The following is a 22,738-nucleotide window of genomic DNA, read 5'->3' as shown; positions in this document are numbered from 1 at the left end:
TGAATAGCTGAATAAAAGCGGGAGAAGCAGGAGCATCTGGAGCGACAGAAGGAGGGTTTCACACACAGCTCCCTTCGATTGAGGTGGTGGAGCCTTGGCTGGATGAAGGAGGGAGCAGATGGCCACTCGGTGATGCAGCAGGCTGGACCACTACATCGGAGCCACGGTTCTCCCATGCCGCTTTATGGTGGCGATGCATGTGTTGACGTAGGGCCATGGTGCCGACATTGGGACCCTGGCTACGCTTCACCTTCTGCCGACATATCTTGCATGTGGCTACGTGAACCTCCTCCGGATGCCAGATGAAAAACTGCCACACCACCGAGTAGCTGATTTTCCCACCTACAGTCCGTACTAAATGACTGCTACTGTCGCCATCTCCAGGAACCTCACAGAAAAGTCGGCTGCCACGTAGCAGTTCCCCCCACATTAGGTTGGCAATGTGTTCCCCCACATTAGGTAGGCAGTATGTTCCCCCACATTAGGTAGGCAGTATGTTCCCCCACGTTAGGTTGCAGTTCCCCCCATTAGCTTGGCAGTATGTTCCCCCACATTAGGTTGGCAGTATAGTTTCCCCACATTAGGTGCAGTATGTTCCCCCACATTAGGTAGGCAGTATGTTCCCCCACATTAGGTTGCAGCCCCCCCCCCATTAGGTTGGCAGTATGTTCCCCCACATTAGGTTGCAGTTCCCCCCCCATTAGGTTGGCAGTATGTTCCCCCACTTTAGGTAGGCAATATAGTTCCCCCACATTAGGTAGGCAATATGTTCCCCCACATTAGGTTGCAGTTCCCCCCATTAGGTTGGCAGTATGTTCCTGCACATTAGGTTGCAGTCCCCCCCCCATTAGGTTGGCAGTATGTTCCCCCACATTAGGTTGCAGTTCCCCCCATTAGCTTGGCAGTATGTTCCCCCACTTTAGGTAGGCAGTATAGTTCCCCCACATTAGGTGCAGTATGTATCCCCCCATTAGGTTGGCAGTATGTTCCCGCACATTAAGTTGCAGCCCCCCCCCCCCATTAGGTTGGCAGTATGTTCCCCCACATTAGGTAGGTAGTATAATTTCCCCACATTAGGTGCAGTATGTTCCCCCACTTTAGGTAGGCAGTATAGCTCCCCCACATTAGGTTGGCAGAATGTTCCCCCACATTAGGTTGCAGTTCCCCCCATTAGGTTGGCAGTATGTTCCCCACAGTAGGTTGCAGCCCCCCCCATTAGGTTGGCAGTATGTTCCCTCACATTAGGTTGCAGTCCCCCCCCCCATTAGGTTGGCAGTATAGTTCCCCCACATTAGGTTGGCAGTATGTTCCCCCACATTAGGTTGCAGTTGCCCCACATTAGGTTTGCAGTATAGTTCCCCCCCATTAGGTTGGCAGTATGTTCCCCCCCATTAGGTTGGCAGTATGTTCCCCCACATTAGGTTGCAGAGTCCCCCCCAATTAGGTTGGCAGTATGTTCCCCCGCATTAGGTTGGCAGTATAGTTCCCCCACATTAGGTTGGCAGTATGTTCCCCCCATTAGGTTGGCAGTATAGTTCCCCCACATTAGTTAGGCAGTATAGTTCCCCCACATTAGGTTGTAGTTCCCCCACATTAGGTTGGCAGTATGTTCCCCCCCCCCATTAGGTTGGCAGTAGGTTCCCCCACATTAGGTTGCAATCCCCCCCCCCATTAGGTTGGCAGTATGTTCCCCCACATTAGGTAGCAGTCCCCCCCATTAGGTTGCAGTTCCCCCACATTAGGTTGACAGTATGTCCCCCCACATTAGGTTGGTAGTTTAGTTCCCCTCTCTCCCCCCCCCCCCCCCTACTTTTTCTATTTTTCATATTTCCTTACCTGGCCGTGCTCGGCAGGCTCAGGTAATGCGGCAGGTCTTGTTGGCTGTGGGGATAATATGACGAGTGACGTCTCCTGCCGGGTCCTCTATGCGGCGTCAGGGACGTCACTCCTCATTTCCTGCAGCCGCGGACACAAAACGCTTTAAGACACAGTTTTTTTCACTACACCGGCGCTGCAGGAAATGAGGAGTGACGTCCCTGATGCAGCATAGAGGACCCGGCAGGACATGTCACTGGCCATATTATCCACACAGCCCACAAAACCCGCTGCATTACCTGAGCCTGCGGAGCGTGGCAAGGTAAGGAAATGTGAAAAATAGTGAAAGCAGAAGTGTCCGGGTCTGCCGCTGGTCATGGTTTTAAAGTGGCCGCGGCCGGGTTGCTAAACTTTAACAAGCAGTCGGCACTGCGGACACTTTAAAACAGTTGCCCCCCCCCCCTACTGAGCAGCCGGCAGGGGGCCCCCTCGGTGACAGGGGCCCTAGGCAAATGCCTGGGTTGCCCCCCCCCTAACGCCGGCCCTGCTGCTGCTGGGGAAAGGAGACTGGGCTCTCTATTCCCTGCTGGATACTCTGCCGCTGGGGAATGGAGACTGGGCTCCCAATTCCCTGCTGTATCTCCCGCAGGGGAATGGAGACTGGGCTCCCAATTCCCAACAAATAATACTGCCGGTGGAGAATGGAGATTGGGCTCCCAATTCCCGGCACATCACACTGCCGCTGGGGAATGGAGACTGGGCTCCCAATTCCAGAAAAATCACGCTGCCGCTGGGGAGGGAGGATGCTGCTATCCTCTCCCTGCACTTCACACTGCCTTCCTGGCATATCACTCTGCTGCTGAGGGGCAGGAACAACTACCTCTGCCCCCTGTAACTCAGCCTGCCGCTGGGGAGGGAGGACACTGCTCTCCTCTCCCTGGGGAATAGAGATTGGGCTCCAAATTCCCTGCAGGACCGGTGGAGAGACCTCGGTCCCATCTTCATCGGCCACCTGGGGTTCTTCCCAGTAAAACTTTACCATCTCGTCCCCTCTGAATGGGTCTGGCTCTGGGTCTGTCCTGCTGCTCTCCTGCTCAGCCTTCTCACTATTTTGGAACAGCTGCTGGTAGCCCTGTTCTAGCTCCATCTCCCGGGTCACCAGGTGGACCAGATATTGCTCAATTTCGTGAGTGTCTTCCCAGTCATACCTGCTCTCCCTCCACTCCAAGAAATCACAGAACCGGGCTTGTGTAGGGCTCCCAAATTCGAGCTCTGAAAAAGACTCCCATAACAAGCCAGGACCATCAAACTCCTCTCCTTTGGCTTGTCAAGCTCGGCTGTCCAGGGCAGGTACTGTGCCCCATATCACCAGAGTGCCTGGTAGGCATCTTCCAGCCACATCTCCTGCCATACCCGGAGCTCCAATTCCTCAATTCCTTTACCCATTCCTCCAGGGGCTGCTCTCCTAGGAAGGGCATCTGCAGGGCTAGTCGCTTCTGCAATCGCTGGTCTTCCTTGGGGAGTCTCTCACCTGCTAGTACTCCACAATACTCAGTGCCTGGTACCAGATGCCTTTGCAGACTGCATCTCGGTCATCCATGACACCCTCCTCATGCTCCACTGCTGGTTCTCTCCTGGTGCTGTCAGGGTCGCTGTACTCAGACATGCGTTGCCCTCAAATTGTAAAATCCAAAGCAATGGTGTCTCCTGTAGCTGTCCTTCTGGCTGTAGGAACGATCCCGCCGCTTGCCACCAATTGGAACGGACCGTTTCAGCAGACAAGGGGTAAAAATCAGTTTAAGCGATACTCCCCTTTTCACAGTCAGGCACAGCTACTGTAAAACTCACGAATAGGATATAAGTGAATGCACCAAACTCCTGAACTGGAACCTCATGAATAGCTGCTAGCAGATGAACAGGAAAAGCTCCCAAGTGGCTTACACTCTTGGCAGTCAGTCCCTATCAGCATACAATAACCCCCCCCCCCCCCCAAGAACGAGACAAGGCTCCGTGTTGAGGGTCAAGCAGTGGTCTGACTTTAATGGGGCTACCTGCCCGGTATTTATGCAGGTCTCCACCAGGTGGACACTCCCCTAGGGGACCTGATGGAAGACTGTAGAACATAGTGGATGTCACGATGCCGGCTGGCAGGTAGTGGATCCTCTGTGCCAGAGAGGGATTGGCGTGGACCGTGCTAGAGGATCGGTTCTAAGTCACTACTGGTTTTCACCAGAGCCCGCCGCAAAGCGGGATGGTCTTGCTGCGGCGGTAGTGACCAGGTCGTATCCCCTAGCAACGGCTCAACCTCTCTGGCTGCTGAAGATAGGCGCGGTACAAGGGAGTAGACAGAAGCAAGGTCGGACGTAGCAGAAGGTCGGGGCAGGCAGCAAGGATCGTAGTCAGGGGCAACGGCAGAAGGTCTGGAATCACAGGCAAGGAACACACAAGGAACGCTTTCACTGGCACTAGGGCAACAAGATCCGGCGAGGGAGTGAAGGGGAAGTGAGGTGATATAGGGAAGTGCACAGGTGTAAACACTAATTGGAACCACTGCACCAATCAGCGGTGCAGTGGCCCTTTAAATCGCAAAGACCCGGCGCGCGCGCGCCCTAGGGAGCGGGGCCGCGCGCGCCGGGACAGAACTGACGGGGAGCGAGTAAGGTACGGGAGCCGGGGTGCGCATCGCGAGCGGGCGCTACCCGCATCGCGAATCGCATCCCGGCCGGAGGTGGTAACGCAGCGCCCCGGGTCCGTGGAACCGACCGGGGCGCTGCAGTGAGGGAAGTGTAGCGAGCGCTCCGGGGAGGAGCGGGGACCCGGAGCGCTCGGCGTAACAGTACCCCCCCCCTTGGGTCTCCCCCTCTTCTTGGGGCCTGAGAACCTGAGGATCAGACTTTTGTCCAGGATATTGTCCTCAGGTTCCCAGGACCTCTCTTCTGGACCACAACCCTCCCAATCCACTAAAAAAAAAGTTCTTCCCCTGACCTTTTTAGAGGCCAAAATCTCTTTGACAGAGAAGATGTCCGAGGAGCCGGAAACAGGAGTGGGAGGAACAGATTTAGGAGAAAAACGGTTGAGGATGAGAGGTTTAAGAAGAGAGACGTGAAAGGCATTAGGGATACGAAGAGAAGGAGGAAGAAGAAGTTTGTAAGAGACAGGATTAATTTGACACAAAACTTTAAAAGGACCAAGATAGCGTGGTCCCAACTTATAGCTCGGGACACGGAAACGGACATATTTAGCGGAGAGCCATACCTTGTCTCCAGGGGAAAAAATGGGAGGAGCTCTTCTTTTCTTATCTGCGAATCTCTTCATGCGAGAAGAAGCCTGTAAGAGAGAATTTTGGGTCTCTTTCCATATGGTGGAAAGATCACGAGAAATTTCATCCACAGCGGGCAGACCAGAGGGCAAGGGGGTAGGGAGGGGGGGAAGAGGGTGACGGCCGTACACCACGAAAAACGGAGATTTGGAGGAAGATTCAGAGATTCTGAAATTATACGAGAATTCGGCCCAAGGTAGAAGATCTGCCCAGTCATCCTGGCGGGAGGAAACAAAATGTCGTAAATAGTCACCCAAGATCTGGTTAATTCTCTCTACTTGTCCATTGGATTGAGGATGGTATGCAGAAGAAAAATTTAATTTAATCTTGAGTTGTTTACAGAGAGCCCTCCAGAATTTAGACACAAATTGGACGCCTCTATCCGAGACGATCTGTGTAGGCAACCCGTGAAGACGAAAAATGTGTACAAAAAATTGTTTAGCCAACTGAGGCGCTGAAGGAAGGCCAGGAAGAGGGATGAAATGTGCCATTTTGGAGAATCGATCAACGACCACCCAAATAACAGTGTTGCCATGGGATGGGGGTAAGTCAGTAATAAAATCCATACCAATCAGAGACCAAGGTTGTTCGGGGACAGGTAGAGGATGAAGAAAACCAGCGGGCTTCTGGCGAGGAGTCTTATCCCGGGCACAGATAGTGCAGGCTCGCACAAAGTCCACCACATCAGTCTCTAGAGTCGGCCACCAATAGAAGCGAGAGATGAGTTGCACAGATTTCTTGATGCCCGCATGACCTGCGAGATGGGAGGAGTGACCCCATTTGAGGATCCCAAGGCGTTGGCGTGGAGAAACAAAGGTCTTTCCTGGAGGAGTTTGCCTGATGGAGGCTGGAGAAGTGGAAATCAGGCAGTCAGGAGGAATGATGTGTTGAGGAGAGAGTTCAATTTCAGAGGCATCTGAGGAACGAGAGAGAGCATCGGCCCTAATGTTTTTATCAGCAGGCCGAAAGTGAATTTCAAAATTAAATCGGGCAAAGAACAGAGACCACCTGGCCTGACGAGGATTCAGCCGTTGGGCAGACTGGAGGTAGGAGAGGTTCTTGTGATCGGTGTAAATAATAACTGGAAATCTTGATCCCTCCAGCAGATGCCTCCATTCCTCAAGTGCTAATTTAATGGCTAGAAGCTCTCGATCCCCGATGGAGTAGTTCCTCTCCGCCGGAGAGAAGGTCCTGGAAAAAAAACCACAAGTAACAGCATGCCCGGAAGAGTTTTTTTGTAGAAGGACAGCTCCAGCTCCCACTGAGGAGGCATCAACCTCCAATAGGAAGGGTTTAGATGGGTCAGGTCTGGAGAGCACGGGAGCCGAAGAAAAGGCAGACTTGAGTCGTTTAAAGGCGTCTTCCGCTTGAGGAGGCCAAGACTTGGGATCGGCATTTTTTTTTGTTAAAGCCACAATAGGAGCCACAATGGTAGAAAAATGTGGAATAAATTGCCTGTAATAATTGGCGAACCCCAAAAAACGTTGGATGGCACGGAGTCCGGAGGGGCGTGGCCAATCTAAGACGGCAGAGAGTTTATCTGGGTCCATTTGTAGTCCCTGGCCAGAGACCAAGTATCCTAGAAAAGGAAGAGATTGGCATTCAAACAGACATTTCTCTATTTTGGCATAGAGTTGATTATCACGAAGTCTCTGAAGAACCATACGGACATGCTGGCGGTGTTCTTCAAGATTGGCAGAAAAAATCAGGATATCGTCCAGATATACAACAACACAGGAGTATAGTAGATCACGAAAAATTTCATTAACAAAGTCTTGGAAGACGGCAGGGGCGTTGCATAGACCAAAGGGCATGACCAGATACTCAAAGTGTCCATCTCTGGTGTTAAATGCCGTTTTCCATTCATCCCCCTCTCTGATGCGGATGAGATTATAAGCACCTCTTAAGTCCAGTTTGGTAAAAATATGGGCACCTTGGAGACGATCAAAGAGTTCAGAGATGAGGGGTAGGGGGTAGCGGTTCTTAACCGTGATTTTATTAAGACCGCGGTAGTCAATGCAAGGACGTAGAGAGCCATCTTTTTTGGACACAAAGAAAAATCCGGCTCCGGCAGGAGAGGAGGATTTACGGATAAAGCCCTTTTTTAAATTTTCTTGGACGTATTCAGACATGGCAAGAGTCTCTGGGACGGACAGAGGATAGATTCTGCCCCGGGGTGGAGTAGTGCCCGGGAGGAGGTCAATGGGACAATCATAAGGCCTGTGAGGAGGTAGAGTCTCAGCTTGTTTTTTGCAAAAAACGTCCGCAAAGTCCATATAGGCCTTAGGGAGACCGGTTACATGAGGAAGCACAGGGACACGGCAAGGTTTACTGGGAACCGGTTTTAAGCAGTCCTTGGAACAAGAGGGCCCCCAACTCTTGATCTCCCCAGTGGACCAATCCAGGATTGGGGAATGGAGTTGAAGCCAGGGAAGTCCAAGAAGGATTTCAGAAGTGCAATTGGGGAGGACCAACAGTTCAATCCTCTCGTGATGAGATCCGATGCACATTAGAAGGGGCTCCGTGCGGAAACGTATAGTACAGTCCAATCTTTCATTGTTTACACAATTGATGTAGAGGGGTCTGGCGAGACTGGTCACCGGGATGTTGAACCTGTTGACGAGAGAGGCTAAGATGAAATTTCCTGCAGATCCAGAGTCCAAGAAGGCCACAGCAGAGAAGGAGAAGGCAGAGGCAGACATCCGCACAGGCACAGTAAGACGTGGAGAAGCAGAGTAGACATCAAGGACTGTCTCACCTTTGTGCGGAGTCAGCGGACGTCTTTCCAGGCGGGGAGGACGGATAGGACAATCCTTCAGGAAGTGTTCGGTACTAGCACAGTACAGGCAGAGATTCTCCATGCGGCGTCGTGTCCTCTCTTGGGGTGTCAGGCGAGACCGGTCGACCTGCATAGCCTCCACGGCGGGAGGCACAGGAACAGATTGCAGGGGACCAGAGGAGAGAGGAGCCGGGGAGAAGAAACGCCTCGTGCGAACAGAGTCCATATCCTGGCGGAGCTCCTGACGCCGTTCGGAAAAACGCATGTCAATGCGAGTGGCAAGATGGATGAGTTCATGTAGGTTAGCAGGGATTTCTCGTGCGGCCAGAACATCTTTAATGTTGCTGGATAGGCCTTTTTTAAAGGTCGCGCAGAGTGCCTCATTATTCCAGGATAATTCTGAAGCAAGGGTACGGAACTGTACGGCATACTCGCCAACGGAAGAATTACCCTGGACCAGGTTCAACAGGGCAGTCTCAGCAGAAGAGGCTCGGGCAGGTTCCTCAAAGACACTTCGAATTTCCGAGAAGAAGGAGTGTACAGAGGCAGTGACGGGGTCATTGCGGTCCCAGAGCGGTGTGGCCCAAGCCAGGGCTTTTCCAGACAGCAGGCTGACTACGAAAGCCACCTTAGACCTTTCAGTGGGGAACTGGTCCGACATCATCTCCAAGAGTAATGAACATTGGGAAAGAAAGCCACGGCAAAACTTAGAGTCCCCATCAAATTTATCCGGCAAGGATAGTCGTATTCCAGAAGCGGCCACTCGCTGCGGAGGAGGTACAGGAGCTGGCGGAGGAGATGATTGCTGGAGCTGTGGTAGTAACTGTTGTAGCATAACAGTCAGTTGAGACAGCTGTTGGCCTTGTTGCGCAATCTGTTGTGACTGCTGGGCGACCACCGTGGTGAGGTCAGCGACAACTGGCAGAGGAACTTCAGCGGGATCCATGGCCGGATCTACTGTCACGATGCCGGCTGGCAGGTAGTGGATCCTCTGTGCCAGAGAGGGATTGGCGTGGACCGTGCTAGAGGATCGGTTCTAAGTCACTACTGGTTTTCACCAGAGCCCGCCGCAAAGCGGGATGGTCTTGCTGCGGCGGTAGTGACCAGGTCGTATCCCCTAGCAACGGCTCAACCTCTCTGGCTGCTGAAGATAGGCGCGGTACAAGGGAGTAGACAGAAGCAAGGTCGGACGTAGCAGAAGGTCGGGGCAGGCAGCAAGGATCGTAGTCAGGGGCAACGGCAGAAGGTCTGGAATCACAGGCAAGGAACACACAAGGAACGCTTTCACTGGCACTAGGGCAACAAGATCCGGCGAGGGAGTGAAGGGGAAGTGAGGTGATATAGGGAAGTGCACAGGTGTAAACACTAATTGGAACCACTGCACCAATCAGCGGTGCAGTGGCCCTTTAAATCGCAAAGACCCGGCGCGCGCGCGCCCTAGGGAGCGGGGCCGCGCGCGCCGGGACAGAACTGACGGGGAGCGAGTAAGGTACGGGAGCCGGGGTGCGCATCGCGAGCGGGCGCTACCCGCATCGCGAATCGCATCCCGGCCGGAGGTGGTAACGCAGCGCCCCGGGTCCGTGGAACCGACCGGGGCGCTGCAGTGAGGGAAGTGTAGCGAGCGCTCCGGGGAGGAGCGGGGACCCGGAGCGCTCGGCGTAACAGTGGACAGTAAACAATCGCAATGGCTTCTACATAAGCCCGTCACACTTTACCCATACCTCCCTCCTCTCTATCCCCCAGACAACTGGGAAGAAATACAATTATCTTCCAGGACGAAGAAATCCATTTATCTCCCAGGCCGAAGAAATCCAATTATCTCCCAGGGATAGATGCAGACTCCATTGAGCACATGGTTGCAAAAAGACATAAAACTACACAATGCCACAATTACTACATAAAACATATAAATGCAGCATATCCCCAGATAGCTTAGATCTGAGCGCACGTTATCAAATGGTCCTCAGACCACACACTTAAAGTTCAATTGCCATGAAGCTAAAGTCTTTCCCATAGTCTTTCATTATATGAATGGGCTCCATGGCATAGCTATCTGGGGTAGCACCACTCACACAGGGCAAGTACCGAATGACCCCACTGTATTTAAAGGGCCAGAATGAGTGACATACACTCTGGTATGGCTGAATACTGTTTTTAAAGGGCCCAATCTCCCAGGGCCATAGTCTAAAGGCAGCAGGCGGGCAACCAGGCTTCTCCAATGCAATGTGGCGAGATTGGTCTCGTCACAGCGTTTTTTTTTATCCTTTTGGCGTTTTTCAGCAATTTTGGGCTCAGAGGCTGGTTTTTCAAAACACCCAACAAAACCTAGTTTGGCGTTTTCCTCCCATAGAAGTCTATGGGAGAGCAAAAAACACCAAGAAAAACGCCATATGGGTTTTAACTTTGGCATTTTTGCCAGCGGTTTTAATTATTTTTTGGGACTTTACCGAAACAAAAAAGTGATGCCATACCTTTTTTAATAAAATTTAGTAGGGTAACATTAAAAAATAATAAAAAGGTGGTGCGTGTGTGTTTTTAATTTTTTAGGTAGCACTACTACTCACAGAATGGAATACACTGTTCCATGATGGGAGTAGTAGTAGCTGTATTAATTGACAGATTGCCCCTTTGTAATTCTCCTGTATAATTTATAGATGCGGCCGGCCGCTCTTCTATGTTCCCCTGCACTGCTGTATATATACACCTATGCATATTTCCAGCAGACAGATGTGATTGGCCAGATGGTTCCAGCCAATCACAACTCTCTGTGGGAAATATGAATAGGTGTGTATATATACGTCAGTGCAGGGGACCATAGAAGAGCGGCCGGCCACATCTATACATTATTCAGAAGGATCACAGCGGGTGTCAGAAGTGACACTTGCTGCAATCCATCTATTAATGCAGGTACTAAAACTCCCAGCATGGAGCAGAGTGTGCTCCATGTTGGAAGTAGTAGTACCTGCAGTAAGAAACAGATCAAAGCAAGTGTCATTCCTGACACCCTCTGCGATCCTCCTGATGTTAATTTCGGGACTCAGCTGTTCTCAAAGCTACAGAGCCAGGAGAACAGCTGATGCTGAGCAGTAGATATACATCGTATATCTACTGCCCAGCAAGAACTTGGTGAGCTTGAAATGTGTATAAAGTATGCAGTATACACATTGCTGGCTCACTTAACCCCTTGCTGATCTGTGTGCTATGCACAAGCCTGGCAAGGAGAGAGTTAACTTACACTACTGGACAGTGTAGGTTAACCCTTTGGGTGGTATACAATATATACAGCTATCTACAGATAGCTGTATATAATGTATACAGAAGAAATACCCTTTCTCCCTCCAGTCCCGGCTGGGTCCATGTAGCTCTGCCCCCTAGTGAAGACGTCATTAGGGGCTGAGCTTCAGAAGAGAGCCAGGCTGGTAAGTCTAAGGCTCTGTTCACATTGTCCATTTTGTATAATGTGAACAGTCCCTTCTGGCAGTGTCCTCCAGGACAGGGAGACTCCAGTTGTTGCTAAACTACAACTCCCAGCATACCCAGACACCCAAAGGCTGTCTGGGCATGCTGGACGTTGTAGTTTTGCCCCAATTGGAGGCTACCTGTTTGGGAAGACATTGCATTATGGGCGCTTTCCCCAGTGGAAAATGTCCTAACCAACTTTTTTGTGTTTTTTTTTCCTTCTCGTTTCAGATCAAAGTATGCAGAGGATTACGGCGGATGAACTGTTTTTGGTTTTTCATTTAATAAAATGATTAACGAGGGCTGTGGGGGAGCGTTTTTAAAAAAAATTCCCAATGTGTTGTGTTTTTTTTTTTTTTTAGAGAATTTTCAGGCTTAATAGTGGAAGCCGTCTTATTGACGGAATCAATTACTAAGCAAGGATTTAGCGTTAGCCCCAAAAACAGCTAGCGCTAACCCCCAATTATTTCCCCGGTACACACCGCCACAGGAGTGGCCGATACCAACAGGCCCGGAGCATCAAAAAATGGCGTTCCTGGCCTAGGCGGTTACAGGCTGGGGAGGGCCAGTAACAAGGGTCCTCGCCCACCCTGGTAACGACATGCTGTTGCTGCTTAGTTGGTATCTGGCTGTTAATAAAAATACGGGGAACCCTATGCGTTTTTTTTTTTTTTCATTTCATAAAAAAAAAAAAAAAAACATAAGGTTCCCCCTATTTTCATTCTCCACACAATATTAACCAAGGAGCCACAGCCTGACATTACCAGGGTGGGCTCTTCCTGGCACCCCTGTGGTGGTGGGTATGGGGGTAATAATTGAGGGTTAGCGCTAGCTGGTTTTTGGAGCTAACGCTAAGCCCTGCTTAGTAATGGATTCCGTCAATAAGACCAACTTCCACTACTAAGCCTGAAAATTCAATTAAAAAAAGCAACACATTGGAAAAAAATTTATTTAAAAAAACACTCCCCCACAGCCCTTGTTAACCATTTTATTAAAAGAAAAAAATCCAGTTCATGCACCGTAATCCATCGAATCCGCCATAATCCTCTGCATACACGGATCTGAAACGAGAAGAAGAAAAAAAAAGCACCAAAAATTAGTTAGTACATTTTTGGAACTCTCTGCTGGGGAGAGTGCCCATAATGCAATGTCTACCCAAACAGGGAGCCTCCAATTGGTGCAAAACTACAACTCCCTGTCTGGGAAGACACTGCCAGAAAGGTCTGTTCACATTATACAAAACGGACAATGCGAACAAAGCTTCAGACTTTGCTCCGTCTGTAGCTCCGCCCTAATGATGTCAGCACTAGGGAGCGGAGCTACATGAACCCGACAGGGACAGGGAGCGAGGAAGGAAAGTAGACCTCGTCTTCTGTGTACACTATATACCGCTATCTATAGATTGCGGTATATAGTGTATACCACCCAAAGGAGCTATAGGAGCAGAGAATCCTATCAGTCTGATGACAGGATTCCCTGCTCCTGTATAGTATATACAGGCACCCCTGTATACTATACTGCAGGGGAAGGTGAGTAGTGATGCTGTACATCCCTCCTCACCTCCTTACACTCTGTGGACTGGGCGCTCAGCATCCGACCCACAGAGTGGTACATGAAGGCTGTGAGAAAACTGCCACAAGGGACAAAACTGGCTGTTTCCACACACCAGGAAAAACGCCAGAAAAATGTAAAAAAAAAACTGCCAAAATGCTGGGAAAATCCGTGGCAGTTTTCTTGGCAGTTTATCCTGGCATTTTTGCTGGTGGGAAAAAACCTCAGTGGAATTCTAGCCTTAAAGACAACAGCAGACGACTTGCACTACAGCACTTCCAGGTGTAGGCCCCTTGCTTAAAAACGGGATACAGCGGCACATGGAGGCAATAGAGGCACATTACACAGTATTATAACTTGGCATCATGGGCTCAAAAGCTGAGAAAAAGTATTGACATAATTAGGTGTATAGTACTATGAAGGGTTTTAACAAATCAACCAATAATTTCATGTATTTTATGTAGCGCTTTGTTTTATCTTAGTTAAATGGGCACTGCCAGACTAAGGACAAGGTTTACTTGAACCATGTTTGGTCCGATAAAACCAAGATAGATTTATTTAGCACAGATTTTGTCAAGCATTTATGGTGGCCACCAGATGAGGACAAGCTTGTCTACAGTCAAGCATGGTGTTGGGAGTGTCATGGCCTGGGCCTGCATGAGTGCTGCCTACACGGGGAGCTACAGTTTATCATGGGAACCATGAATTCCAAAATGTACTGTGACATACTGAAGGAAAGCATGACCTTCTCCCTTCGAAGACTAAGCTGCAGGGCAGTATTGACACCAAACACTCCTCCAAGATCACCACTGTCATGCTTAGGCTAAGTTTCTACTAGTTTTTTTGTCCTGCATTTTTTTGGTTTGAAAAAAATGCAAGAAAAAACGCCTGAAAAAACAACAGTGCAATTTCCTGTGTCTGGCATTTTTTCTGGCATTTTTTCATTTGTGTGGAAACTGCCCCTTGGCAGTTTTTTTTTTGGTACCCAAAATTTGTTGGGTATCAAAAAATAAATAAAAAGAAAGGATGCGGTAGTGATGGAAAAATTCTTATGTAACGAAATTTATATATTTTATAAATGTATTATTTTTTAATAAAGTGTGTGTGTTTCACTTTTTTTCTCTATTTTTTAGGTAGTACTACTACTCCTAGCATGGAGCACACTGTTCCATGATGGGAGTAGTAGTACCTGTACTAGTAGACATATTGCCCTGGGTGTCAGTCCTGACACCCGATGCAATTGTCCATAATATAGTAGAGATGCGGAGGGGCTCTATAGAGCGCTCGGATCTCTGCACTATACTCTGGCCAGTGATGTGAATAGAACACACTCACAATTATATTTTTCCCCCAGAGTGGGGATTGGCCGGATGGTTGTAGTCAATCACAGCTGTCAGCGAGAAATATGAATGAGTGAGTGGCCGGCCGGCATATAGTGCAGAGATGCGAGCGCAGGAGAAAGCTGCTCCATCTCTGCAATAGATATGATGATCGCATCGGGTGTCAGTAGTGATACCCGCTGTGATATGTTCTTACCTGCAAGTACTACTACTCCCATCATGGAGCACACTCTGCTCCATGCTGGGAGCTGTAGTACCTGCATTAATAGACAGATTTATGCGAGTAACTTCTGACACCTGTTGCATCTATTCATTATACAGGAGGATCGCAACGGGCAATTTGTCAATTAGTACAGGTACTACTACTCCCATCATGGAACAGTGTGTTCCATGCTGGAAGTGGTAGTACTACCAAAAAATGTAAAAAATTAAGAAAAAAAATTGAAAAACAAACACACACACACACACACTTCATTTTTATTATTGTCGGCTACATTTTTAGGTCCCTGCCCACCCACACAAATTGATCCCTGTTTTAAAAATGAATTACAATTTTGTTATTAAAAAAAAAAAGACACATTTCGTTAGATACTATTTTTTCCTTCACTACTGTATCTTTTTTTTTTTCCCTTAATGGTACCCTACAAAATTTTATTAAAAAAAGGTATCTCCATCACTTTTCGGTAAAAAAGAAGTCAAAAAAGAATAAAAACCGCCTGCAAAAACGCCAAAGTTAAGACCCACATATTTTTCTTGTCGTTTTTTCTCTCCCATAGATTATGGGAGAAAAACGCCACAATTTTGACTAAAAAAAATTGCCAGGTGCTCAACATGCTGTGATTTTGGAAAACCGCCAAGGAGCAGAAAAACGCCAAAAAGGAGTGAAGAAATTCCAAAAAGGATTAAAAAAACGCCAAAGTGAAAAATGCCAAGTGGAATAAGAATTTAGCGATTTCTCGTTGATTTACAGCTAACATCTTGCTGCAGCGTTTTTTGGCCGAAAAAGCCATGCGGCAGAATTGGCGTTTTTCTTGCCATTTAAAAAAATATATAAAAAACAAGAAGAAACTTAGCCTAAAGAAGCTGAGGTATAAGGTGATTGACTAGCCAAACAAGTCTTCAGACCTAAACCCTGTTGAGCATCCAAAAATGGAACGTAGATGTGATGGTGTCATGGAGGACTAGAAAAGAACTCCAGAGGCAACCTGTGAAGCTCTGGTGAACTCCATGGCTTAAAGGAGAACTCCGGAATATAAAAATTGTCCACAATACTGCCGGCAGTAAAAAAAAAATAAAGATGTACATACCTTCCTCCGCTCCCCCGAGGCCTCCGGTAACCGGAGGACGGTCTCCGCCACGATCCACTTCCTGGTTGCCGGTGGTCGGATGAATCATACTGCGCTCAGCCAATCACCAGCCGCAGCGAAGTCAGACTCGGCCGGCGATAGGCTGAGCGGCAGTGTGAAAACGCTTCAGGACACAAAATTCTTCACTACACCGGCACCTGCGGCCGGGGCCAAAATGTCACACTGCCGCTCAGCCTATCGCCGGCCGAGTCAGACTTCACTGCGGCCGATGATTGGCTGTGCGCAGTATGATTCATCCAACCACCGGCAACCAGGAAGTGGATCGCGGTGGAGACCGGAGCCGGTTACTGGAGGCCCCGGGGGAGCGGAGGAAGGTATATACATCTTTATTTTTTTTACTGCCGGCAGTATGGGGGACAATTTTTATATTCCAGAGTTCTCCTTTAAGGCAGTGCTGGATAATAATGGTGGCCACACAAAATATTGACACTTTGGGCCCAATTTTGACACTTCCACTTAGGGGTGTACTCACTCTTGTCGCTAAGGTTTAGACATTAATGGCTGTGTGTTTTTTTGAGGGGACACAACATTAAGCACTGTTATACAGTCTACACACTCACTACTTTACAATGTAGCAGAGTGTCATTTCTTCTGTGTTGTCACATGAAAGGATATAATAAAAAATTTACAAAAATGGGAGGGGTGGACTCACTTATGTGAGATACTGTACATGTAAGGGAGTCACCCACATATTTCCGACCTTAGAAGTGTGTGTTTCCCTTTAAAAGTTTGTTGCTGCCCTGTCTGTTATGTCCCCATGCAATTGCTAACTTTGTAACTAGTGGCTAGTGGGCCTCTGTACAGAGTGACAACCACCAGACACGGCCAGTGGCAATGGGCACCAGCTCACAGGAGCAATGGATGCCAGGCTTCAGCATTTGACTTTACATAGCCCAGTGTTAAAACATCATTGTGAAATTCAGCAGGAGAGGTTACAAAAAAAGTAGGTAGACAAACATTAACAGAACTTGGATCCAGTTACTAGATGAACTGATGTGCCTCCAGCTGTCAAACACTAGAGCAGCTGGACAAAAAAGGGAAAGCAAAGTCAGTCTGGCTCAGGCTAAACACTGGATCTGGGGAGCCAGAGTGGTGGTTGCAGCAGCTGAGCTGCTAAACTGGTAAAAAGACTGGGAGCTATTACTAAGTTGCTGTGAAGGAGCAACCAGTGGTTAGTAAAAGATTGGTTACCCCCTCGCAACTTGCCTGCAGTCCAGTGTTGTCTCCGCTCTTTCTGCTGCAGTGGTAGGCACAATCACCTCTTTTACACTGCATTCCAGTGCATGATCATGGTACATGTGCTGGAGCACAGAGGAATAAATGTTCAGCCTCGTGACTGCCGGGGCATGCAGCTGGTGGGCACAAAAATGAATGACAGGTTGGTGAGCCAAATGTTTCACTGAGCACAACATTTAAAGGGGTATCCAAAGGATAGGGGATACGATGTCTGATTGTGGGGGTCCCGCCGCTGGGGACCCCTGCGGTCTAGCATACAGCACCAACCTGTAAGTATTGCAGGAAGCGCTGGAGGCTCTCAGCGTCATGCCTCCCGACCACGGGGTGTTGTGACGACCGTCACGCCCCCTCCCATAGACTTGCATTGAGGGGGTGGGGCGTGATGTCACACGGGGGGGCGGAGTCGTGATGCCACAACACTCCGTCCCCGTGGTGGGGAGGCATAACACTGAGAGCCTCCTGCACTTCCTGCAGGGCTTACAGGTTGGTGCTGCATGCTAGATTGTGGGGGTCCCCAGCCGCGAGACCCCCGCGATCAGACATCTTATCCCCTATCCTTTGGATAGAGGATAAGATGTCTTGGTGCCGGAGTACCGCTTTAACTGTAACACGTCTTTAGCAGGATATTTTGTGGCCATCCCAGGATGTCAGAACATGCATCCAAAAACAGGAATATCCTGCCCAATCTGGGATCGTTAGGAGTTATGCTGTAGGTTTTCCCATGTTATCAGGAGTTGGACTATATTTTTTTGCCTCTAATAAATAACAGAATATACACAAAAATAAAGTTCGTAGAGCGGTTCGTACTAGCACGTTTTTGTATTAGAACAGTGCACACTCTTGTTTATTGCTGCTGTTAAACATGCATCTGGTGCACATGGGGTGCATACCCTGTAATCTGTTGCATTTTTTTTTATATAAAAAAAAAATGTTTAATATTCACAAATTATAGCTTTATTAATAGACTGCTATCTTGGGATGACATAACTTGATTTATTAACAAACAGCTTATTTACATTTACAGATATGATACATATATACTGATAGATATTTATATTATTAAATTGTCTTTTTTTTATCAATAAAAAGTATCTTGTCACATAGGTTTCTAAAATGACAATTATTGTGTATTAGTTAAATGCATATAGAAAATCATACCCATATAATAAAAGGTTAGGCATGAAATAAAGATTATATGCTGTTGTCTTTAGAAGTCCAATCTGTTACAGGTTCACCTTTATTGTCCAGGATCAGAAAGTACAGTTAATTAATTGAATAGTCAAGGTGTCGTAAAAATACAGACCTTGATGACTGCACGACCGAAACAGATCTGTGGAGACGTAATAACCCTCTTTATCATTTTTTTTTTGTCAAATATGTTTTTATTGTTTTCCAAAAGCAAACAGCAAATGAGCAGACATATAGCAGTCGCAGCTGCTGATCCATGTACAACTCAACATGCGCTTAAAACGTCCACACAAGTATGTTGGGTAATATTAACAAATATTTAAACAGCTGACAATGTGCATCAGCAAAACAATATCACAGTAAAAAATTGTCGGAAAGAAGAAGTAGAGATGTAGAAAGAAGGCAGGGAGAGAAAGCAAGACACGAGAGAACAGGAAGGCAATAGGTGGGGGGTGGGGAGGGATGGAAAGGAGAAAGGGGGGTGGGGGGGTTAGACGGGTTGGGGAGATGAGGGGGGGGGGAGATGGGAACATAGACCTCAAGTATAGATCTCCATCCGGTTGCTTAGCTGTAGGGATAACTGCACCACCTTGTGGGGATATGTGACCCAGGGTGACCATGTCCTGAGATATAGGTCATATTTCCTCATGGCTCTATGGGATATTTCCTCGAATCTACACACCTGGTGGACCTTGGCGAACCATTTCCCTAATGTAGGGGGTTCCCTCTGGAGCCATCTGAGAGGAATTAAAGATTTTGCTGTAGCCACTAGGTGACTGATTAGCGAGTTTTTTCCTGGAGTATAGCCCAGGGAGGGGAGACCTAGCAAAACAGCCTCCGGTGTTAGTAGAATTGTTTTTTTCACGATAGAATGAATAACTCGTTCAACATCTTTCCAAAAGGGAACAAGGCCCGTGACATGATCAACAGATGTGCAAATGTGTACCCAACTCTGCCTGACATCGCCAGTACCGGTTTGTGGAAGAAAGGCCATGGTTGAATAGAAATTCTGGCGTTTTGTGCCATCTAGAAACTATTTTGTAGTGGGATTCCTGCATTCTGATACATCTAGAGAAACCATGCGAGTTCCGCAGAATCATCTCAGTTTCAGAGGCGGTGAAAGATCTACCCAATTCCTTGGCCCAAGATTCAACATAATGCGGGGGAGATGCAAGTGTGTTAGGAGAGATATAGGTAAGACAGGAAGAAGGATTGCATTTCTTTGAATGAGTTGACGTCAACACTTCCTCAAAGAGGGTCAGCTTGCGTTGTGCCGAGAGCTGACCAGCAATCAGTGAACAACACACTGTGAAATGATTAGTGTGAAGAAAAGAAAACCTCTGATGAGGAGCCAGAGTGTGTAATGTCTCTCGCGTTGGCGTCTCTCCACCCCTGAATAGCTGGCTCACCGTTAGGTGCCATAATTTGTCCCACATGGGTTGGTAGGTTGGCGAGTACTTGTCCATGACTGCAGGTATTAAGTGTGCAGGAAGCAATGGGGAGAGAGTAGGTGAGAGGGAAGGGCACATCTCAAGCCATGTGTTAACAACTCCTTGGTACAAGAGGGACGGTGATCCCTGTCTGTATTGTTGTTGAGTCGGTAGCCACAGTTCCCTGATAACGTTTGCAGGGGTCGCAGTCATTGGTGCATTTGGGGCAGGCCCCTCGGGGGGCAGGGGGTGGGTAAGGATCCATCTCTGCAATTAAATGGCTTTATAGATATTCTTGACGTCAGGCAATCCTATGCCTCCCTGCAGTCGATGTCTCGCTAGTAAGCTATGAGCTAGTCTGGGTCTACTAGTTCTCCACACATACCTTGAGAATAGGGATTTCAGGCTGCGGAAAAAAGATGAGGGGAGTGCTATGGCCAACATCCGCATTCTATATAGCACCTTCGGGAGGACAGAACATTTAATAACCCTCTTTATCATTGGCACAACCGAACGGTTCTTAAAAACAGATTTGGCAAAGGGCTTATTTCAGATTCAAGATCCTGTTATGTTGGCCTAATAATAAGGAAGCTTATTAGGACTACTGGGTTTTAAAACCATATCTAATATGCACAATCTATTTAATTTCTTTAGCGGAAAAAGTTTTCAAAATCAACTGTGCCAGAAACTTATACAGGTGTGTAAATTTCTTCAATTGAAAAAATCTGCTGTATGCTGCAGAGGAAGTTGCGTAGTTTTGCCAGTCTGACCACTCTCTGCTGCCACATTTGTCCGTGTTAGGAACTGTCCAGAACAGGAGAGGTTCACTACGGGGACTTGTTTCTACTCTGGACAGTTCCCAACACAGACAGAGGAGGAAACATAGAGCACTGTGGTCAGACAGAAAAGAACTACACAACTTCTCTGTCATATACAGCAGCTGATAAGTACTGGAAGGCTTAAGATTTTTAAATAGACATAAATTTACAAATCTGTATAGTTTTATGGCACCAGTTGATTTGATGTTTTTTTTTTTTCTCCGATTTGATTCTGGATTTAGAATTCTTTAAAAGGGGTACTCCGCTGCTCAATGTTTGGAACACACTGTTCCGAACGCTGGAGCCAACGCCAGAAGCTTGTGGCGTCATAGCCACACCCCCTCATGATGTCACTCCCTGCCCCCTCAATGCTGTCACGCCCCCTCCCATAGACTTGCATTGAGGGGCCGGGGTGTGATTTCATGAGGGAGCGTGGCTATGACATCACAAGCTCCCGTCGCAAGCATTCGGAACCCCTTTAAGAATAATCTGGTTATGACCACTGGCTGAAAACAAATAGCCTTATTTGCAGACATTTCTTTGGCTTTAAGCCCAATATGTCATGTGTAGGCAAAGTAGAAAGCTAAGCCAGAGTACAGATTATAGAATGGTCTATGATCGCCTGAAGTAGGAGTGGTACAGGGGTAGACATTTCCCTAGGAATGAAGAAGATTCAGGGGGTTCTCGCATGGTATTAAGGCTGGTTATCAGTGCTTTTATGCAGCCGTAAATCAAGTACATGAAAGGATAGGCACACAATACAGGTCATTTTTAGGAAACATATGTGAAGATATACTCCGGTAATATTTAGGGCTATTTTGTTTTCATATTTTTTTTTACTCTTACCTTTAATTAACTTTAATAAAATTGCAATTTTCAAATTACAATAATAAAAAAAATTACTTATAGTGGTCACTATTAAAAAAAAAACACATATATAAACTCTTTAAAAGAAAGTACATAAAGGAACTACTGTCATGTTAAATCAAGATGATGCATCCTAAGGCCACTTACACACTATATTATTTTGATCAATATATTGCATCAGTACTTGCGAGCCAAAAATTAGGACTGGAACATAAAGAAAATTCTATAATGGAAAGATTTGCGTCTCTATCATTTTGGAGCCACTCCTAGTTTTGGCTAAAAAAACATTGATGCAATATACTGCAAAAAGCTAAATTCTGCCATCTAAAATATAACCTAAAGGTTGTATTGACATTAGTGCAGTTGTGCCACATTTTTTGTTTTGAGAGCAACAGTTTTGTGAAAATAGTGCATTCAATTCAAATCAAAGATTCAATACAGTCGTAATATTTAAACAGCCAAAAAGCTCAGTTATGGAAAACTACTGTAAACTTTAAAATAATCACTTGGTTTTGTAGGGAAAACAAATCCATAAAGGAAAGGGCACCAGCACTCCAGAGTGATTAATATAAAACAAATACTTTGTTATAAATCCATAGAGATAAAATGGCACATAGGCAGTAGTAGACAAAAACACTGACGCGTTTCGTCTATCCTTTGTCAAGACATGCTTTGACAAAGGATAGATGAAATGCGTTGGTGTTTTTATCTACGACTGCCTATGTGCCATTTTATCTCTATGGATTTATAACAAAGTGTTTGTTTTATATTAATCACTCCGGAGTGCTGGTGCCCTTTCCTTTATGGATTTGTTTTCCCTACAAAGCCAAGTGAGTATTCCTTCTACCACAACAAGGCTGCTTGCCTTTTCCGTGCACTTGGAGTTAGAGTCTGTGACTACACACAGATTTAGGATACGGTGAGCTGTATCTTATTCATTTCTTTTTTAATAATTAAAATGCTAATGTTTGATGAAAGGGGTTATCTGCTTTAGACATGTCCTACATGCTAGAGGGGTCCCTTATTACGAAGATGGCAGGAAGAGCCTGTCCACAATACGGACATTCTGTATGTATGTAAAAATTGGTTTCCCAAACTGCACAGCCCCTTTAGTAGACTGTTTGGCTAGTATTTTATAAAACTTGAGCATTTTTAAAAACTTACACCTATGTTTACAAAAGTAAAGCCAATAAACCGCTTGCCACTATTGTCATACATTCTCATCTATTTCAAAACCTGGGTTCACATATTCTCCCTGTTCACTTGTTAGTGTTATGTCTGTAGGAATTGAAACTTCTTTATGGTTAAGTGGAGGCCACTCAGCGTCTCTTGACAATAAGTGCTGTAGCTTCTTATACAGACTTTTTGATCTATAGTTAGTCAGACGTTTTAGCAAGTTCCAAATTGTTATGTTCTCAATCAGGGTTTCCTGCAAAATTGTAAAATAAATAAAATGTGTTTAACAATTCAATGTACTATTAAATGAATAAAAAATATATATACAGTGTTTTTGAGATCCCTTCTCCATAGATGAGAGCAGGTTAATGGACCATTAAAACTTAACACTAT

At 47.0% G+C, this 22,738-nt stretch overlaps 1 protein-coding gene across 1 annotated transcript in view; it reads right to left on the bottom strand.

Moving 5' to 3' along the window:
- Positions 1–22,018: 22,018 nt before the first annotated feature.
- ATP13A4 (ATPase 13A4) overlaps positions 22,019–22,738 on the bottom strand; it is a 130,570-nt gene continuing 129,850 nt past the window's right edge. The window contains exon 30 of the mRNA XM_056565395.1: positions 22,019–22,598. Within this exon, the coding sequence (XP_056421370.1) occupies positions 22,380–22,598 (219 nt within the window). The 3' untranslated portion in view covers positions 22,019–22,379. The remainder of the gene's footprint in view (positions 22,599–22,738) is intronic.

The sequence above is a fragment of the Hyla sarda genome, chromosome 3, assembly GCF_029499605.1.
Source record: "Hyla sarda isolate aHylSar1 chromosome 3, aHylSar1.hap1, whole genome shotgun sequence".
Taxonomy (NCBI): Eukaryota; Metazoa; Chordata; class Amphibia; order Anura; family Hylidae; genus Hyla; species Hyla sarda.
This window is presented reverse-complemented; position numbering and strand designations above follow the sequence as displayed.